This window comes from Eutrema salsugineum, unplaced genomic scaffold, assembly GCF_000478725.1.
Source record: "Eutrema salsugineum unplaced genomic scaffold, Eutsalg1_0 scaffold_2, whole genome shotgun sequence".
Classification (NCBI taxonomy): domain Eukaryota; kingdom Viridiplantae; phylum Streptophyta; class Magnoliopsida; order Brassicales; family Brassicaceae; genus Eutrema; species Eutrema salsugineum.
Genome location: NW_006256829.1, coordinates 13,751,144 through 13,765,642, shown reverse-complemented (window position 1 = coordinate 13,765,642; position 14,499 = coordinate 13,751,144). Strand labels below are relative to the sequence as shown.

General features: G+C 38.5%; 2 protein-coding genes across 2 annotated transcripts in view; both read right to left on the bottom strand.

Annotated features, from left to right (window-relative positions):
• Positions 1-516: 516 nt before the first annotated feature.
• LOC18016727 (probable pectinesterase/pectinesterase inhibitor 59) lies at positions 517-3,013 on the bottom strand. Its single transcript, XM_006401906.2, has 2 exons — positions 2,077-3,013; positions 517-1,214 (listed from the first exon to the last, which is right to left on the bottom strand). Exons 1-2 carry the CDS (start codon positions 3,011-3,013, stop codon positions 517-519), a joined length of 1,635 nt encoding a protein of 544 aa, XP_006401969.2.
• Positions 3,014-10,389: 7,376 nt separating this feature from the next.
• The window catches only part of LOC112086535, a 7,446-nt gene continuing 3,336 nt past the window's right edge, over positions 10,390-14,499 (bottom strand). Inside the window, exons 6-11 of the mRNA XM_024155503.1 lie at positions 14,001-14,071; positions 12,700-13,557; positions 11,929-12,417; positions 11,348-11,712; positions 11,181-11,262; positions 10,390-11,100 (exon numbers count right to left, since the gene is read on the bottom strand). Of these exons, the coding sequence (XP_024011271.1) occupies positions 10,390-11,100; positions 11,181-11,262; positions 11,348-11,712; positions 11,929-12,417; positions 12,700-13,557; positions 14,001-14,071 (2,576 nt within the window). The remainder of the gene's footprint in view (positions 11,101-11,180; positions 11,263-11,347; positions 11,713-11,928; positions 12,418-12,699; positions 13,558-14,000; positions 14,072-14,499) is intronic.

Here is a 14,499-nt window from a genome sequence, read left to right as displayed (position 1 = left end):
TTTTTTTCGCAAAAATCCCATTTCCCGCACCATATTCATGTTCTCTTCACTCAGTATGATGTCGAATTCGACGGTTATATCACTACATAAATCCTTACAAAACTTACAAAAGTGGAAGAATGAAGTAGAAAAAAAACATACAACAATGCATGCATTTGGATAAAGAAGCCAGAAAGTCTACTCGGATAATGGAGCCCTTCTTTGTTAAGGAGGATCAAAGTGTTCAAAATTATTAGGATCACATTTTCAAATTGAAGGGGAACAGGACGAGGCGATTTTGTTTCATTCGCAAAGTTCAAAATTCAAATGAGAGTGAAATATATAGGGCACAACTATATTCAAAATTTCGCCTCAGTCTTGTTTTTGCAATTTCATGTACTGAATTCTCTTTTGTCCATCCATAAGACCATAGCTGAAACTTTATTTTCATAGTATATAAGCATAATGAATTATATTCAAAAGTTGTTACAAAAAATCATCATTGTAACTTAAAAATGACAAACCAAATACGGCGGTTTAGAGTCCGGACTTGAAGGGTATGCCGGTGCGTGGGAGCCACGCGTTACCGGCGATGAATCTTCCAACAGTAAAAGCAGATGCATCAGAAGCTCTATTCAATACATGAAACCCTTTCCAACGAACACGCCACCTCGTGGACGAAGCTGGTCCGATATTCTTATATTCTGCATAGAACAACGTGTCAAGACCATAGCTCGAACCTCGAATCCACGGAGACCACCCAACCGGACTCAAAAAACCATCCAAATACGTCTTGAGAACCACGGTGCGCGAGTACTTCATCCAAGGCCGGCCCATGTACGTTTTAACGCTACGGACCACAGGTTTTAGGTCAGGAGCTGGTAGGATCATTGAGTTGTGGACAGAGATACCTGTGTTTTGAAAAGGATCAGCACGTCCTTGTGCGGTTATGACATTAGCTTGACCTTTGAGTGGCCGGCGAGGAAGGATGAGACAGTTTTGGAAAACGACGGCTGCATTTCCGAAGATGAAATCGACTGTTCCGTAGATGTAGCACTCACGGTAAAACTGGCGTTGCGAATGGACCATCAGTGTGTCTTGATATCCTTCGATTGCACATCTGTAGAAGATTGAGAGGTCTGAGGATGAGCGGAGTGCCACGGCCTGGCCCTTGGCTGGACCAGCCGTGTTCCGGAATGTTATGCCTTTGGCTATGAAGTGAAGTCCCTCGATACCTGTATCACAGGCAATTTATTGAAATATAGATGTTATTTACTTAAAAAGGTCTATATGCGTTGCATTAATCATATTATTGATTTTTTTTTTGCATCATAATATTGATGTTGCTATAACATTAATTCACTCTCCCAATATGAAAAAGCATTCTCAAACAATATATAATATGATGCATTGAGCAACTTAATTATGTGTGGTAAACGGATGTCAGATGAAATGATTTAAATAAATGGCGTTTCAATCAAAAATTGTAACACAAGTTAGAGAAAAAAATTTCCAGTGGTCCCAATTCATCACATGAATATCCAAACTCCAAAGAAAAAATTAATTATTTTGCTCACATGATTCACATATATATATGTACGTACGTATAATCATTTTGTGAGTGTTTTTTTTCTTGTAGAAAGTTTTATTTGAATCATCAAATTTAAAATTTCGTTAAATATGTTTAAATATACTAAGCAAATTAAACGATTATATAGTATCGAGAAATTTATCCAAACTCCAAAGAACGAAGAGGTTTTACTTTTAAAGACTACTCCTACAATATCGAGAAATTTAATTATAACAAAGATTGAAAGCAAATTAAACGATTATATAGTACAAAACAATGATGCATGATTCTGAAATCCAAAAATTGGGTTATGTTGGTCTATCTATCGTTCTAACAAGTTCCTCTTATACATGAGAAACCAAACCGTGTAGGTTTTCACAGTCCGGTTTTTACCGTGCCATGTTCTCATATGGGAAAACATTGATGAGTTGCGATTATTTATTTTCATATAGCAACATTTGAGAAATTATTGTATATATTATGTAATATATATGTTTATATTATATATTAAAAATTTAATTATTTACCGGCAGTGGCGGAGCTGTAAGTGGTGTAACCGCCTTTGACACTACGACCACCGGTGATAATGGTGTATCTCATTCCGTCGCCGACCAACATTATGTTATCGTTATTGAGACGTACGTTTATGTTTTCTTGATATATCCCTCTCTTTACGTATATAACAAACCTCGACTTCACTCTTCTCCGTCCAGCCCAGTTAATCGCCGCTTGCACCGTCCTGAAATGTCCCCGTCCATCTCTGGCCACCACGAGGTTGGCTTTGACGCCACGTGCGGATTGCAATTGTAGAAGTCTCCTCTCTTTACCGGAAATCCACGCCGGAAAACCCTTCCGATAAGCGGTGGCAGAACCGTTGTTTGCGGCGGTCAAGAGAGCTCCGTTGACGGCTAAGCAATTGCTTATTAAGTTGGAGATTTTGGTGTTTGAAACGATTGGTGTGGTGAAATCTGAGACGTTTAGATCAGATGAGCCGCGTCGGCAAGTCTCGGTGTTTGTAAGTGCGGTGCTTAGCCATGTTTGAGCGTCAAAGTCGGTGCACCGTTTTCCGGCATGGGCTTTTGGAGACAGGCCTTGCAGCGTCCAGTTTAGCTGCAGGACCGTGTCTCCGTATAGGTCAATGCAGTCAGTCAAAACCGCTTGTTTCCGACAATCAGTACAGTTCTTGCCGAACTGAGTCAGCTTGTCTCGAGCGGATATAGCTCGATCCATGGCTGCTTCCACCAGCAATACTCGGAACTCGGATAGCTGTCTCGGCAAGCGAAAACCATTGTGGTTTTTGAAGTAGTGTTTGCATGGATCAGGGTATGGAGTTTTGTTGCACCATTGGTCAATGCTGGTGGTGAAATTTCCGTCGGCTACGGTGGTGAGAGGATGGAGATAGAGTAGTAATAGTAACAGTAAATGAAGAGAAAGAAAAGAGATTTTGTGCATCATCATATTCATCTTTTGCTAAGGAATTTCAAAGTAAAAGCTGTAAGAGACTAGAGAGTGGGAACATGACTCCAAGCTATATTTATATATTGTGGTGGTTTTTAACATTAATGCATGAACAAGTAAACAAAATATATTGTGACTTTTGAGGTCATGAGTGAGATGCCTTTGCATGTATAGTATATTGTTTTCTTATTGCGTGAACGATGGGATCACTATTTCTTTAGTATAAAGATATTGTTTTAGGGGGATTTTCAGAAGGTACTGATACTTTAACAAAAACATAGACGCCTCACGCCTCTATCAGTAGTATTGTCTACATAAAATTCCTCGATGAAGGTCCCAAGTTAAACTTAAAATTGACTCCTTTGTTGTGTGCATGAAGAGCCAAACAAAACAGCTGATGGTATGGTTAAACACTTTGTTTTTGAACGACTTGATTCCTATAATTACTTCAGAAAATGTTTACAAATTAACAACAACGAATTCAAAATTTATCGGAGTATGAAAATTTGATTTTGAGCTAATGCGCCATGCTTGATGTAGACTTACATATGCAAGTTAGCAAAAGAAGCAACATGAACTAACTTGCATATAAGTCTAAGTTTATAAAAGAAAGAAAAACTGTATATTATTTGTTATCTAGAACTAGTGAAAAACAGCAATATTAATTTGTTTAAAAGTCATTAATTAGGTTGAGATCAATATTGGTGATATTTTGTTTAAGAAAACGAAACTAAAGATAGAGGAACAGTTCATTTATTAAGCCTTTGGTCAAAAAAAAAAAAACAGTTCATTTACAATCGTAAGTGAGAATTGTAGTATATTGTAATTTATATTATATCTTTTTTTTTTCTTGAAACCTTTTCAATTTATATTATATCACACAACACAAGTATATGTATATCAGTATATGTATAGCACTTTAGGATGATTTTGGATGTTTTTTTTTGTTTCATTATTACCAAAACATTTATGGGTTTTTAGCCCATAATATTTTTGGACCATCTACCATATCAGAGAAATGTAGTCACCTTTCCAACATCAACAAGGAAAAAAAAAAAAACTAAACTATCGTAAATGAAGTAAGCTACGAAAAATAGTTCTTAAACAATTATATTTTGTTAACTTCTAACACCAACTGGTCCGGCAACAAACGATCTGCAGCTAGTATAATAGCTAAAAGAACGCCGTACGAGATCTTGGATACTTTTAAAACATTTAAAATTAATCCGATTGACAACAATTAAATATCGTTGCCTTGTTTTTATAAAATATGATTATTATTAACATCATATCTAGAATCCAAGAAGCAAAAGTCATAAGCAAATGGTTAGTTGCACTTGCACATATCATTTTTCTTCTCTCCTGATATTCATCCTTCGCTTCACATGCTATTTATATCGACATATCGCTAACCTACATAATTAACTATATATTGAAATCAAAGAAAACATTAAATGCAAACGATTCTTGTTTTTGGTCATTTTTTACTCCACGCGAACTATATTTTAGTCTTTAACTTGGATCACATATATAACTGCGAGTTGAATCGGATTGCAAAAGTAGTGACAACTAGTAAGCTACAAATTCTTGTTTGTTATCACAAATGATTAAATATGTGTTTATATAGTTAAAAGATAAATTCAGTCATTTCTAAATATGTATTATAAATTCAGTCATTTCTAATAATATAATTTTTTTATTATGAACATTCAACTTGTCGAGAAAGACGGCATGTTCGTCTTTTCTAACTAATAGTTAGAAATATATATTTTTTTTAAATAGTGAGCCATGTGATCAAAAACAATTTTTGCACACACTCTCACGCAATCACCACATTTCTCGTTGTTCAAGACTCAAGAGCCACATGGAATTGAAACTATGGTTTTGGATTGGATGATTGGATCTGTGAGACAGAAACACAGAAAGTGTGTCGTTGACTTCTCCTCAGCACAGCTCTAGGAAAAATGATAAGCACTTAATTGTGCTGCATTCATTATCATCCTCCGCATCATCCGCTTATCATTTATTCATAAATGTATAACAACGTATGTTGCACACTAAAAAAAACGTGTAACAGCTTTTTTTTTCTGACGTCGACAACATATTACGACGGAAAACAAAGGGCGACCTTGGTCTCAATTTCCTCACTTTAGAGTTTTAACTTTTAAGACTTTAGTTTAGACAATGTTTAGAAGTTAAGAAATTAGTTGGGGAATCTGATTTTTTTCTGAAGTATTATCACTCTAATTGATATACAATTAACATGGTTTAGGCGACCGTTTAGCCAGTGCCTAGGAGTTAAGCATGTATAGATTGTGACGATTATTTACTAGGCATTGATATCAGTTAAGAACTTAAGAGTTGTTATTATCAATTTAAATCTATTTAAGATTATATAATGTTAAATTTATTATTTACGAGCTAGCTATACTATTATATATATATATATATACTATATTTTATGAAGTATATTTAACATATTGATTGATCTTGTAAATATCTAAATCGTTAAAAAATTAATTAGACATTGTATCACTGCCATTTAGGTGTTGATTAGTTCATCCGCTATCATCTGCAAACGCTGTGTTTGTGGTTGGTGGTGGTTAGTGGCATTTTATAACAATCGATTGTTATTATACAAATCACTGCAAACCGCTCCGTATCGTTTTATACCACTGAAATCCAAAAGCTGTATCCCGCCAGCGTTTGTGGTTGCGGACGATAACGGTTGGATAAAAAAAAATCATGCTTAAAAAAATGAAAGATCACGTTAAAAACACTTATAAAATCCTAACCCTACTAATCTTTACATTGATGGGCTTCTTGCACATATGACCTCAAAATTGAAGTCAAATGCAAATCTAATCTCTTTTTTCTCCCTCTTCAATATTAGCCAATTTCTCCCCACTTTCTCCCTAAAGCCACATATAATAACATAAATGCCATTATATTTATAATTATCGAATTTTTTAGGTAATTCGAAAAAGACATACCCATCCTAAGCTATTTTAAGTATTCACGAAAATGCCATCATCTTCAATTTCTCCAACTACCATTACCAACCAAAATGGAAGCTCTTAATGCTTGCCCATCTGCACTTGAAGCTCTAAATGCTTATTTGGCCGCTCAAACTTCATTCTATCTTCAAATTTCTATCTGATTTCATCTAAAAATCTCTTTCTTAGTCGACATTGATATGTTTGAATTCGCAAATCATATATTTTGTGAGATTCTTGGATAACCGAGTTCTGGGCTGGTTTCCTTTCCGTGCATCTCAAAAATTCTGAACTTCTGTCAAAGTTAATCGAGTTCAAATTGGAAGGAGGTAAACATCTAAATCTTTTCTTTAACATTGGGCTATGTTTCGCGAAAGTAGACTTCTTTTACAGTCTGCTAGCCAACGTAAAAGGTTAGATTTGCAATTGACCTTTTGGTATTTTTTGAAAGTAGACTTCTTTGTAAGTCTGCGAATTTTCATTTGAATACAAAAAAACAACGTTTAGACTTCTATTTCAGGCTGTCGAAAAGCGAGAATAGTTTTGCATTTGACCGGAAAATATTATACTTTGACCTTTTCTGCAGACTTCGTGGAGATGTCTGAAAAAGATAAGTTTGACCTGAAAGGTTATTTTTGCATTTGACCAAGATGTTGACCACCTTTGACTGTTCGAGCAGACTTAGAAGTCTGCTATTAATTTAATTCAGAATTGGTCAAATGCAAAAATAACCTCTCGGCAGACTTCTAAAGAAGTCTGCTACAAAAGTCAAACTTTGGTCAATTGCAGAAATAACCTGCAGCAGACTTCGTTGGTAGTGTAGACTTCGTCAGCCGACTTCACATTAACAGAAGACTTCTTGCCTCGTAAGAAGTCTGTTGTAAAAGTCAAACGTTTGGTCAATTGCAGAAATAACCTTTTTCTTATGCAGACTTTATATAGAAGTCTACTACGAAAGTCAAACATTTGGTCAATTGCAAAAGTAACCCTGCCTTTTTGGCAGACTTCTTCGTGAAAGCAACCGGGTGGAGTTTTGCTGGAAGTCTGCATTTTTTTCATTTTTAAAAAGTACTTTTTTAAAACTTTTGTGTGATGAAATTTTTTTTTTTAATTTTTATTCTTGTTTAGAAGGTATATTTCCTTTACCTGTATTAATTTTGTATGCTTATGTGTTATACATTAATAGTTATAATTTTTGTAGATTTGAACGGTAATTGGCACATATTAGCAGACTTCATAAGAAGTCTGCCACTGAAGTCTGCCTGTCGAAGGAGAATAACACAGCAGACAACACTTGAAGTCTGCCTAATTATTTTAGCAAAAAATTCGTTTTCGAATTAATGGTATATGCTAAAATAAATATATTGTTTGGACATGTTGATCTGCCTTTCTTGGTTCCATATACGTGAGTTTCACATTGATATGTGTTATAATTAGAAAGTGATGACTTTTCTTGAATGTTTAGACGTTTAGCCGATTATAAAGCTCTATGTTACTTGAAAAACACGGTTTATCTTGTGTGGTTTACCTTTTTTGCAGATGGCGGCTCAGTTGCCTGTTGTATTTGGAGAATGGGTTATGAGTGCTCAGTCGTGGCATTTTGAGGTGGATAATCGCAAAGGAGGGAGGTTGTTCTTCTTGAATGATGGTTGTACACATGGAGAACTCGAAGCTATGGCTCTAGATGATTACATGCTGGATGGAAATACGGACAGCGTGTCTATCACTTATGCATTGCCAGATTCAATGTTAGCAAACATGGCTCCGGATACCCCTCCTATGCATATTACTAATGATAGACAAGTACAGAACTTGATTGGGCTGAGTAAGACGCATGCTATACGTCTTTGTGTATCTAGTTGCAAGGACAATGATGGACGTACTGGTGGTGTTGATGCTGCTGATGGGTGTTCTGTTGAAGGTGGGAATCAAAATACTGAGGAAGGTGAAGATGAAAATGTCGATGAGTATGATGATGATGAGATAAACGAGGACATCAAAAACGATTCAGTAAAGGAGGAAGACAGTACTGACTCTGAGGGTCAGGACTCTGAGGATCAGGACTACAGCCAATATGGGAAAGTGAAGGATGAGGATTCAAATTCTGATTCAGAGGGTGAGGGTGAGTGGATTGAAGAACCGGTGAAGGCTCCTCAAAGAGGATATGAAAGAAATTGGGTTGACAAAATAAAAGTAAACGGAAGTTTTGCTACAAAAGACGACCTGATTTCTGAGATCAGGTTGACGGGTGTTATGTTGAAGTTTGCATTCAGAGTTGATAAGTCATCGACACGTCTGTTTGTTGCTAAATGTGCTGTTAAAGGATGCCAATGGAGAGTTAGAGCAGCTGTAAAGAACGAAACAAAGACGTTTTGGGTCACTAAATATGTCAAATCTCATACCTGTTCAGTTTCAGATCGGTTGGCTCACCGAAAGCATACGACTCCAAGATACATTGGAAAGTTATTTATAGAGCGTGTGGGAATAATTGATGGGATTACTGCAGAACACATCAAAGATTCAATGCAGACGATGTTTCAATTGAAAATAGACTACACAACTTCGTATAGAGCTTTGATGTATGCACAAGAATGTGTGAGGGAAAGCCCTGAGGATGGATATAGCCGACTGCCTTCTTATTTGCGTCTGATCGCTGAAGCAAATCCGGGTACTATAACTACCCTTGAACGCGACAGTCAGAATAGGTTCAAGTACCTATTCTTAGCCTTCAGAGCCTCCATAGCTGGTTTTCAATATCTCAGACGGGTCATTGTTGTCGATGGGTGTCATCTGACTGGAAAGTATGAAGGGACTCTGCTAGTGGCCACAGCACAAGATGGTAACTTCCAGATATTTCCACTAGCTTTTGGAATAGTGGACTCTGAGAATGATCACGCATGGGAATGGTTTTTTAGAAAATTGCGGGAGTGTTTTACAGACGAGTATCCATTGGTGATAGTTTCAGACCGGCATCATTCCATTAAGAATGCATGTGAGACTGTATTACCATGGGTAACACGCGGTATATGCTATTATCATCTGCAACACAATATTGTCACTAAGTTTAAGGGGAAGCATCTTATGTACTTAGTCAAACGTGTTGCGTATGCATATACGGTACATGATTTTAACCGTTATATGGACGAGATAAGGCATATAAAACCTGACCTTGCAACGTACCTGGAGGAGGCTGGCATTCAGTTGTGGTCAAGAGTTCACTTTCCAGGTGATAGATACAATATAAAGACGAGCAACATCGCAGAGTCTATCAACTCTGCTCTCAAACGGGCACGGGGATTTCCCATAGTATTCCTGTTGGAGTACTTACGGGCGAAGCTAACAAAGTGGTTTTGTAAAAGGGATGCTTTGAGTCTTCCAACCAACCATACTCGAGGAGTTGAATATTTTTTGGCAATTCGTTCACATTATGCTGATAAGTTGACGGTTGAAGGCATAGATGGTTGGCGATTCAATGTGAAAGGAGGATCACATAACTATGTCGTTGATTTGGAACTTCGAAAGTGTGGGTGTGGCGTGTATGATATTGAGAAAATACCTTGCTCTCATGTTATAGCCGTTTCAGATGCAATGCATATGCATCTGGCCACTCTTGTATGCCCGACATACTCCAAAGATTACTTGTATGCAGCGTACTCGCATATATATATCCTCCAAGCATTGCAATGAAAACCGATGAAACAACACAATGTCTACCTCCGGAGGTCCGACGTAAAAAAGGCAGGCAGAGGAAATCAAGATGGCAAACTTGGCTGGAAATTTCGAGGCATAAGCAAAAGAAACCCCGTAAGATCCACAAGCAGTACAGTTGTTCGAAATGTCACCAACCAGGACATACTAGACCGGATTGTGTAAGTGTTATGTTACCTCATACTTTAAGGGTTTAGGGTCGAAGTTAATTTCCTCTGTTTTTTTTTTTGCAGACGTTGAAGTCAAGATAAAACCCTAAAACTATAATAGCAGACTTACACTGAAGACTACTACTAGAAGTCTTCTACCGTAGTCTGCACAAGAAGTCTGCTTCACCAGGTAAGGGAAACACTACTGAAATATGTCTGTTTAATGTCTATGTACGATCATTCTTAATTATTGTCATAAACTATGCGATATAATAAGCTATGACTAGGGTAAACCTTAGAGTACGTGAATTATCACAAAAGCCACACTAGTCTATTACAAGCGTTTAGCCTCCAAAACATACTACCACACCATTGTTCTAAATATTACTAAACAAACCAAAATTAGTTAGGAACATTACAGTTAAATAAGAGAACAACAATTCTGGCAGGTTAACCAAAAACTTCCAACCATACCATACCCAACGAGAGTCCTTTCTCTTTCATTACAGAATATACATAGTTGGACATATCACTTACCTTCGTATACGTCCAGCCATGGATACTCATACTTCTCTGTGCCGATTACTCCTGTCTCGTCAAATATCTCAGCTGCCAGCTTGTCTCGGATGTTTTTAATGTTTGCATCGCACAAGGTCTTCAAAAATGGCATCCCTAGAACATGGCATTTAAGGTACTTCAAGCAGTAAACGCCACAGTCACTGCTTTGTTTGTTTTGTGGGATCAAATACCCCTTGATTCGCTCCCACGTGAACGGATCATAAGTCAGATTGATACGGTCTTCAGCAGGTGCACACTCACGGAGTATGTAGGGAACCAAGACGGTAATCGGAGTCACAGCAGCCTCAATCTGAATATCCGATGCATGAGTATTCGCATGGCTATCCCAAATGACAATATGCTTCATCGGAATCGAAATCCACATTGCCACCCAGTGATCATCAGTGATGTGTAACATCGAGTACAGGTCATCCACATCATACCCCCACGTCTTGTTACTAACGCAGTAGGTTGGGGCTGCGCCAGTGTAGTACTCGAACGAGCCAGCTAGAAGGAGCTTGCCTGAACCATCAGGGTTGGCGTGAGAGTCCACAAACTCCTTGTACTTGTACCTCCACATCGTTGCAAAGTAAGAGTCGAGGAATGTTATCCTGTCCGACCTAAACCACTCAGGATGTTTTGTAAATCGCAGCCTGAGTAGGTTAATCCCAGCTTCCATGTGCTGCATATTCAATGAAAACAATTATTCAAGCAGAGTGTAATATGTTGTGTTCATATCATATATACACTCGCGTAACTTACAGTGTCTGCTAGCCATTGTTTAGGAACTCTTAGAATGAAGTACCAGTCCACGGATGACCATTTTACCCACTTCGGATATGCCCTGAAAACAACACCATTTTACAATATCATCCACTACTCTTACAATGGAAAGTCTGCTTTATGCTAACTCTAAAACAAAGACTTACGGATCTTTTTTCAGACAATCAGTTAGCACACCGATCTTTTGCTTCACGTGTTTCATATCAAACGGATCATATCCGCACCCTCGGACATTTTTGTTTGGGATTATTTCCTTCGCTGTGCTGTTGGGTTTGAAAGGGCTTTGTTGTGTAGGAGCCAACTTTCGCAGACGTTCACTCTTCGCACGAGCAACCAGTTGTGCCGCCTTCTTGCCTTTCTCGTGTTTATCTTTCTGGACCTGATCGAAGTCGATGTCGCATTTTGCTGGATCAACCATAACAACGCTTGGCTCTGGAGTTCCCTGCTTACCATCGTTCACGCTCTCACTTGGGACATCAGTTTGTTCATTTTGCTTAGACATAAAATTACTCTGCAAATATAAAGATTTAAACACACATCAATGAAACGAAACCAAACATCAAACATTAAAGAGTACAAATAAAAACATTAAATATTTAGTGGTGACAACGTTTTAAGGTTTTAAAACAGATTGGTAAGGTTCGATGAGAAGTTTGAAAATAAATATGGAATTTTATTTTTTCCGGGGTTTCCTTTCTCTTTTCTTTGGAGCGGGTTTTGGACTAACCCCGATATTAGGATCGGCGTCCGCGTCCGTTTGATCGTCGCCAACAGGTTTTGCGCCCTCGGCGTCTGCTTCACCAATCTGAGCCACATCCTCCTTTGTACCTCCGGTCCCAGCTTGGAGGATCACTGCCTCTAATTTCTGCTCCACCGTTCCCAACTTTGTGTTGAGTAGTTTGATCTGAGATTCACAACTACTCAACCCATCCATCATCTTGTTGAAGCAGTCGTCCATGTGGTCCTTCAGAATCGTGACCATTGACTCATCTTCCTCACCAGAGGCTGGGCAGAACCGCTTCCGACTTCCTTGATCACCAACTGATTCCGATCGCCTCTTCAGATCGACAGACCCTTCGGACTTGACATACTTGGTCACACCTGTTGGAGGCCAATGACTCCTTTCCCATGTCCATTTTTTAGGGCCAAAATGACCATACATCGCTTTGATGATGTTGTCAGTCCTCTCGTCTTCTTCATCATCGTCTTTAATTTCCTAGCGCAGAAACATGTCGAAGAATTCCTTAACAACGTAGTTGTTAATGCGTGTCTACATGGAAATCAAAACAGAGTTATATAACGTATAATGCGGAAATCAAAACTAAGAAGTCTTCCTAAGAAGTCTGCCTACGAAGTCTTCCTAAAAAGTCTCCCTAAGAAGTCTTCCTAAGAAGTCTGCCTAATAAGTCTGCTGTATACTACAGACGTCTGCACTAGAAGTCTACTAAATAAGTCTGCCGATATAATAGTCAACCAAGTGTGAATTCAGACTACTTACCTGTCGGAGCATATTCTCTTTCATAAATTTCCTCCCCCTGGATCCCTTGAAAGCTATCAGCGGTACATTGTGGTCGCCTGGAAGTGGTTCACCAAATTTAGCAGCAAAGTCGGGAAGAGCAAAGTAAACCCAGACTTGTAGTACTTGAACAAACCCCTCAATGGTGTACGACGACTTCCAAATTTCTTTCTCCTTCACCGACCGCATCAGGTTTTTGAAGGCCCCTCTTCCCCAAGGGTAGTTCTCAAACGCTTCTAAATCCATCATAAGCCTTGCCAACCTAGCCCGAGTAGCTGAAGATGGCTTTCGTGCTTCAATGTAACTAGTATAAATGCTAAGGTATCCCAGCCTCAACCGATCCTCGGAAGACCACGACCCGCATTCCTTACAAGCTTCTATCAAATCTTCAGTGCTCGGGCCCAACTCCTGATTGACTCCCAATCGCTCCCAGAAATCTTTCATCTCATCAGTTATCTCAACCACCGGATCCTCGAGGTTGTCCACGTACTCGCAATTCAAGCCAGTAATATGTTCGAACTCATTCAAAGAAAAGCGGATCGGGATCAGACCTACGAGGCTCCAAATCTCAAATTTTTTCTTGCAAACTAGCTGCATGCCGAGAATGTAATGCACCAGTCTAGATGCCCAGCCGAAATCCAACTGACTGAACTTCAAGAACACTCCCAGTCTAGAGTTCAATATCTCTTCCCACTCATCTTGTGTGAGTGCTTCCTCGAGTGCAGTCATCAGCTTCGTCTCACCGCTATAGTAACCGATGCTTTTCAGCGGAGACGGCTCATCGCCTTTCGAGAAGAGACGTAGGGGGAACTCTGGGTTTTCCATTGGCTGTTCTGACGTCTGCAAAACGAAGTCCAATATTCAAGAAGTCTATTTATGAAGACTTCCGAAGAAGTCTGCACACGAAGTCAGCCAACTAAGTCTGCAATTGAAGTCTGTAGACCTAATAGTCTAATTAAACAAGTTTCAAAAAGTTCTTTAAAAAAAACACAACCCGTTTTGAACTCCGTTTTGAACTCCGTTTTACGAGATAATACTTCCAAAATAGTTCGCCTAAACACTATACAAGTCCGTTTAATAAATAAAAAAAAAGTACAAATATCTCTAATTCACAGCAACTAGAAACTTGGAAACGGGTATTCGATTTTTGTCCGACTTTGGAAATATCTACTCGGTGTTGTCCGATTTCTATAAAAACCGATGTAGAAACCCAAACGACTAGGAACTTGGAACCCGTAAAGATATTTAATTACAAATTATAAGAAATTAGTACAGCCAAATACCTTTCCACGACCAACGGCGGAAATGAACAAACGGCGGAAATAAACAGTTATGGACGGCGGCGACACCAGATCTAAAATAGGAAGCGAAGGAGATTAGGGTTTGTGAATTACACAGACGACTTCTATCCGAAAGAGAAGTCGGCAATAAATTCGACTTACCTTAAACGGTAAACGGATGTACAGTAAAAACCGGCGACAAGTTCCGAGAACTAAACCCAAACGACAGTAGTTTTTTTTTTTATCGATTTTTGTTAGTACAGTGTTCGTAGAAAGTCTTGTATATGACCGTAGAAACCTATTTAACCGTCGTATCGGTTCAATAACCGTCGTACCATTTCAATAACCGTCGTCCCAGTTCAATAACCGTCGTACCCGTTAAATAACCGTCGTACTAGTTCAATGTGGTTTATCGATTTCGTTATATAAAACGCAATTGGTTTAGCTAATTATAGCTGGTTTGCAATACAATTTTAAAACTGTCTGGTTTAGTTTATTCGAC